Raw genomic sequence first — 7,005 nt, 5'->3', positions numbered from 1 at the left:
AAAAGTCAGTGCGGCTCTTCAGACAATATTGGGTTTCATTGCCATGTTTCTTAAACTTTTATATGAATAATCTATAGTAGTATAGTATGTACGAATATTAGAAAATTTTATTTCTGTGGATTTTGAACATTTAAAAATGTATGAAAAGTATTATACTTTTATTTAAGAACTTACCCACTCCTGGCATAAGTCCGTCGAGTATTCAAGTCTACATTAGGGGGTTAGTGTAGACATCACTGAGACAAAAATCAAACAAAAATGATTTTCACTCGATAAATACCAAAATAACGTAAAGCAAATCTCAGATTGAACACCGAAGAAACAATGGAGTAATTCACACGTGGAATCTCATCCCCTAGAAGCAGAAAAATCAACGGAAATAAACGGTCAGTCAAAAGAATCCGAATTTCTCCCCTGGGTGTCATCTATCTCGCCGCATCATCAACCATCGCCCGAATACAATCATTCCTTCATACACTGCCACGCCGAGGGGAACAAGAACGTGTTCAAATCGTAGCGTAGCTCGCTTGTACGGTGGTCCTAATTAAGCCTGGGGGCCGATGGTTGCACGGCGAAAAAAAGGAGAGAAGAACCGTCCGCCAAACTAGCATCGCCATTATATAACCCCGGTCCCGAGGATCTCCGGGCCCCGTCGGTGTATTTGCATAACCACCCGCCGACCGAATATCTCGATTCGCTCGTTTATTCGTTAAGTGGCCCGCCGAAAGACCAACCGGGCCCGTCTAGCGACCTTAACGAACAAGGGCGAGCACGGTTCATGCGGCTGGCGCATAAATCAGCCTCGGCCCCTAGATCGTCGGCTAGATCTCTTGCGGAGAAGGGCAAATGTAGAGGGTACGATTGGCACGGGATGCCTCGAGATATCGCAGGAAATGGTGGAGGAATTCAGCAGAGAAGAAGGAAGGGGTGCGCCGGAGGCAGACACGACGTGACGAGCGAATACGAGACGACAGGAAGGCGAAAAAGGGGGTGGCGGACGAGGAGGAGGGTCGAAGGCACGAGACACGACAGTCCGTGGATCTTATAATAGTCGAGCCAGTGGAAAACACGTGACCGGGGCGAAATGTTATTGTAGGAGGCGGTGTTAGTTTTACCGTTTGTTAACTGCTAACACCCCGACACGCGCTCCCGACGCTATTTATAAGATGCCAGCCAGCGTTGCTGCTCTCCGTGCCCGTGCGAGAGGACAGGAGCTACGTGTGTGGCTCCGGAACGGAGATTGACACGCGCAAGGAAAGGATCAGGAGAAACGGACACGTCCTAATTCGGAACTGGGAAGGATTGAAGAGGGCTTGCCTGGTTAAACCAGGACTAGACGCCATTTTTTCCGTTTTCTACTTCCGGTTGACGTATTTCTGTCGGGTTGAATGTCACCTGGAGACTACACGTCTCGTGTCTTGTGTTTGCAACCCCTTTTATTTTCAACCCTCTTCGATCTTGTAATAACACATTTCACGTTCTTCATTTTTTTTTTTTTTTGGTTGGAGGGCATTCACGATGCGTAGCACCATGTTTCAGTAGCTACCTGTAATCGTTATGGAAACCCGTTTAAAAACTTTCACTCGCGGACTATGTGTGCGTACATCGAAGGTGCAAAGCATGAAAGTAATGTTTGTACACCTGAATGAGCGGAGTTACGGAACTTTGTACGATTTCAGATACATAATACTTATTAGTTGCACGAAAGGAACTATCGTTCTAATCTGTATGTGTAAAAGAAGTTCTGATTAACTGACTGATTAATCAACGCACATCCCAAACCGCTGAATCGAAAAAAAAAAAACACAATTTTATGAGTAGTTTTCCCTTAAGACGCAAGCATCCACTAAGAAAGATTTTTCGAAATTCTACCCCTAAAGGGGTGAAAAGGGGTAAAATGTATTTTTTGAGAATCTTCATTATCTCTTAGTCCTGATGAGATATCCTACTGCTTTTTACTGAAAAATACTATTTATACAAATGCCTCGGAAGTAATTTCAGGATTTTTTAAAATTCCATTTACATGGGGCAAAAAGGTGTCCGGAAATCACTAATGTATATTTCTTCGTTTTTTTTTACAATTCAATTAAAAAATTTTGTTTAAAAAATAATTAAAAAAGAACACAATCATGTAAACGAACTATTCTAACAAAACTGTGTCCCATTCTTGTTTCAGGCCGTAGGGATGCGATCCACGCAAGAGTAAGTCAAGCGTCATTCACAATGGGTGGACTGGTTCGACGGACGAAGCTGCTGCCAAGCCGGACGATGACGTCCCTGTTGCCAGTGTTGTTGCTCGCGGCATTGCCGAACGCCCGATTAGAATCAGCGATCAGTCCAGTGAGTAGCGTTGTTCATCGTCGTCGTCGTCGTCGTCTGCCTCGTCCTCGTTGATGGTGGGTGTAGTGCCTGGAAGTGGCTCGAGTTCGGGGGGTATGGTTGGACCTGGCGGCAACATGGTAGCTGGTGGCAACGTCGGCGGTGGCGGTAGCAGCAACGGTGGAGGCGGCGGTGGGGGTGGTGGTCATTCGTCTTTGAGCGGTGGGGCTGCTAATGGGAACGGCAGATGCGAGGAGATCACAATCCCGATGTGCCGTGGTATCGGGTACAATTTGACCGCGATGCCGAACGAGCTGAACCACGATACGCAAGAAGAAGCTGGAATGGAGGTGCATCAGTTCTGGCCTCTGGTCGAGATCAAGTGTTCGCCGGATTTAAAATTCTTTCTGTGCTCCATGTACACACCGATCTGTTTACCAGAGTACACGAAACCGTTGCCAGCCTGTCGAAGTGTCTGCGAAAGAGCCAGAGCTGGTTGCGCGCCGTTGATGCAACAGTACGGATTCTCCTGGCCAGAACGTATGGCCTGCGAGAGATTACCGACACACGGTGATCCAGAAAATCTTTGCATGGAGCAAGACAATCGTACGAGCAGCGCCGGTCCAGGATCCGGGAACGGAGGATCGGCGAGCAGCGCTCCGCTACCAGCAGCGGCACCACCACGTCCAACGAGGCCGTCGAAGACGACCCAACCACCGCGATGCAAGCCGGGCAAGAATCAAAAAAACTGCCAGCATCCCCCGGGGGAAAGGGCGAGGGAGTGCGCGTGCCGGTGCAGAGCACCCCTCGTACCCCTGGGGGCGGGGGGCACGGTGCTACCGGGCCTGATAAGCGGCAGCAGCACCGGCAGCATCGGCAACGGGGCTGGTCTGGCCGGCATGGCCGTAAGTGGGGGCATACCGGCACCGCCGATAAACATCGCTCGGAACATCATACAGGACATTGCCGGAGTACAGAACTGCGCCCTTCCGTGTCACGGGGCGTTTCTCACCCCCGAAGAGCGAGGGTTCGCGGCCGTGTGGCTGGCACTGTGGAGCGGCCTGTGCGCCGCAAGCACGCTCGTGACCGTCACCACGTTCCTGATCGACACCCAGCGTTTCAAGTATCCTGAGAGACCGATCGTATTCCTCTCGGCATGCTACTTCGTGGTGTCGGTGGGCTACCTGTCGAGGAGCGTGTTCGGCCACGAGGAAATCGCCTGCGACGGGCCAGCGTTGAAATCCGGAGCACAAGGTCCAGGCGCTTGCGTCACGGTCTTCCTGATGATCTACTTCTTCGGAATGGCCTCCTCCGTCTGGTGGGTGATCCTGGCGTTCACGTGGTTCCTGGCTGCGGGACTGAAATGGGGCAACGAGGCGATCGCCTCGTACTCCCAATACTTCCATCTGGCGGCCTGGTTGGCGCCAACGGTTCAAACAGTATCAGCCTACGTGGCTGGCGGAGTAGCAGGGGATCCAGTCGCGGGAGTCTGTACGGTAGCTCCCGATGGCATTCGATCCTTCATCCTAGTACCTCTCTTCGTCTACCTTCTACTAGGAACAAGCTTTCTACTGGCAGGATTCGTCAGTCTGTTTCGTATACGATCGGTGATCAAGAGACAACCGGGAGCGAAAGCGGACAAGCTCGAGAAGCTGATGATACGCATCGGCGTGTTCAGCGTTCTGTACACCCTACCAGCCGGAGTGGTGCTCGCCTGTCACATGTACGAGACAGCGTTAAGACACGAATGGCTCGCTTCGTTGGCCTGTCCGTGTCTGACAAGGTCAAGGCCTCTGTACTCCGTCCTGATGCTCAAGTACTTTATGGCGCTCGCGGTCGGTATCACGTCCGGCGTGTGGATCTGGAGCGGCAAAACCGTCGACTCGTGGAAACGCCTATGGAGGCGTTTGTTCGGCGGGAACGGCGGAGGCGGTCACGGAGGCGGTGGCGGCGGTATGGTAGCTGGCGTGACAGGCGTAAGCGGCGGCATCGGCAGCACCAGCATCAAGGGCGTCGTAGGACGTGTCGGAGTCCCGTATCCACCCGCTCCGGGACCAGGAAGCGCGTTGTTGCCGCCTGGCAGCGTGGCCAGCGCGTCTCAACACCATCTTCATCATCACGTTCTCAAGCAACCACCTCTGTCGCACGTATGACGTCACCAGTCGGCGGGGGGCGACATGAACACCGCGGGCTGCGATCAGCAACAGCAACAACAGCAACAGTCGGTGCAGCAACAGGAGCGGCCTTCCGCCCTTAGCAACTACGGGCCCATTTAGCCCTTCGCCTCGGCCTCGTCGCGCAGGCACACGCCGCACACGGCGCCACATACGGCGCCGCACACGCCCCACTCGGCAGCCACGATATACTCGAGGAGGTCGCTGGCGTCGACCACGGGCCCACTCACACCGGCCCACGGACTGGCGCCTTCGTACACGCAGGCGACCGAAGTCTAAGGTCGATCTTCGAATCTAGCTTCTAGAGGAACGGAAATTCTCCATGACGGAGCCTGGCATCTCTTGGAGCATCCCTTCCCGAGCAGTGTCGATGACTCGCGGATCGGTGCTTCTCGATTACCCGATATACGTATTAGCCCGTACGTGTCTTTATCCGGGAGCCTCGAGCAGCGATTCCTACATTTTTAGTCTTTAGCTTTTCACCTTGAACGCAACGTGTCACGGTGCGGTGAACGGATCAACGACCTCGACGGTAGTGTTTTTCCATCGACGGACTTACCGGTGAAAATGTTTCTGTGATCGGTAAAAATAGTGGATGAACTTGTATTCGAGAGTTCAGGAAAGTGAATATACGCGAGGACAATGTGGGTGAGGTTAGAAGGATAGCGTGCTCGAGGCTGCGCAGTAGCGAGATGTGAAGTAGTTCGCCGATTGCAAGTGGTGACAGAGCGAATGGGTGCGCGAATGGACGTGTGAGTTCTCTTACTCGTATCTATCTCTACTCTTTCTTACTTATCTATATATAAATATATAAATATACCGTAGCGGAGCTCCGTACAGTCCGCATGTCCGTCTAACGTGTATCGTCTCGTCTATTTATCTAACTTAGCCGTAACTTGAGCATAGGTGTAAAACACGACTGTTTCTGTTTCTTTATTATTATTTTTTTAGACTCGTAACGAAGACGACGGTGGTCCGGCGTTCCAAGAGTATAATATTCCCCTTTTTTATAATTTCATACCGTCGCTAGTCGAAGAAACGAGCGTGTCACGATTTTCTCGCGAGGGCCACGATTTTGTCTTCCCTCTGCGAGATCTCGAAGGCCGGATCACCGTCGTCGATCGTCGATGCACGACGAGCAAATTGTATAGCGCAACGATGTCGAGAGAGAAAGGAGGCGACGTAACTGTAAATATTACTCTTAGGTGTTAGGTGAAAACGCTGTAAATAAAAAGGTGAGGTACGATCGTCGAAAAACGATTTACCGATCGGGCCGCGTGATCCACCGAGGTGGTGTGTGTACAAGCACGTCACAGTCGCGGTGGGTGGACGCGCGTTCTTTTTTACACTTGCTCGACCGTAGTCCGTGGAGCCTTGAATCCGCCACGAATCTTTCGAGAAAAGTCTGTCGTCCCTCCAAGGACCCTGTCACGGTGTAAAAAAAAAGGAAAACGATAGATCTACTCGATTACGGGACGAGGATGTCGGTTAGAGATCCGAAACACCTCTTCGAAGGAGCCGCTAGTCTTGCCACGGACGAAGGAACGCGTGGATCGAATTCCGTGTGCTTCGTGTCATTGATTCGAACGAATTGAGGAGAATATGGCTTTCTACCTCATTCCTAACGTTCATTTTCCATTAAAAAAAAATATAGCGCAGAATGCATTCGGCAGATCAGCGGGTATTTATAAAAATTCACGTCTTTTTTATACGGCAATTTATAAAAACGAGAATTTTAAAAGGATCTATTAGATAAAACTAGGAACTTCTAAGTTTTTCATTTTAGTTCAATTTTTCTTTTAAATGTTTAACCTTAATGTGTAAAACATTTCTTGTAGCAGAAGCCATATTCACCTGCACATTCACGAATCTCTCACGCGAAGTGTACGCGTCCATACGGAGCGTGATATATTATATATATGTACGTTATACACACGTACGTTAGCAACGACGTAATTTTACATGTTGGAAAATTTTTTACCGCCGAACGAATCGACCCTTGAACGTTTTATATATTACATACTCGTATTGTACGCGTTTCGAACCGTAGCATTCAAAAGTGTATAGAAGCCAGAGACTCTAAACGACACCTGTGTTTTGTACCTCGCATGACTGTTACCCGCCGACAAAGATGGGCAAGATTTTATAACAATTCATTCGTGAAATAATTGTTCCTTCAAAATAGAATGTCGTTTCATTCCACTGTTTTAACTCCGAAATTTTGAATTCCCCTTTCGTGATAAGAAGTCTTATGAATACTTAAAAAAATAAACAACCAAGAAATTTTTCACCCCCTAATTACTTTCACTCATAAAATTATTGCTCGTCTTCGACATAAGGGCTACTCAAGTCGTGTTCACGCGCACAATGACTCGAACTACACATAGAAACCCGCATACATCCGTACACACACACGCACTTCGTAGAAAAACAAAGAATTCAGTGTATATACCCCGAGTGTCATAGGTAAAAAGGCAACCGAGTGAAAAAAAATGGTCCGCGCAATCTAGAA

At 49.7% G+C, this 7,005-nt stretch overlaps 1 protein-coding gene across 1 annotated transcript; it reads left to right on the top strand.

Annotated features, from left to right (window-relative positions):
- Positions 1–2,232: 2,232 nt before the first annotated feature.
- On the top strand, positions 2,233–4,656 carry LOC107187649 (frizzled-2-like; the record flags this gene model as incomplete). Its single annotated transcript, XM_015575791.1, is given in 2 exon segments — positions 2,233–2,350; positions 2,353–4,656. Coding segments are annotated over 2 exon segments (2,238 nt in total), but the record flags the coding sequence as incomplete, so codon positions are not given.
- Between the last annotated feature and the right edge of the window lie 2,349 nt (positions 4,657–7,005).

This window comes from Dufourea novaeangliae, unplaced genomic scaffold (assembly GCF_001272555.1).
Source record: "Dufourea novaeangliae isolate 0120121106 unplaced genomic scaffold, ASM127255v1 scaffold101, whole genome shotgun sequence".
Classification (NCBI taxonomy): domain Eukaryota; kingdom Metazoa; phylum Arthropoda; class Insecta; order Hymenoptera; family Halictidae; genus Dufourea; species Dufourea novaeangliae.
Note: the sequence above shows the minus strand (reverse complement) of the source record. Positions and strands in the feature narration are given on the sequence as shown.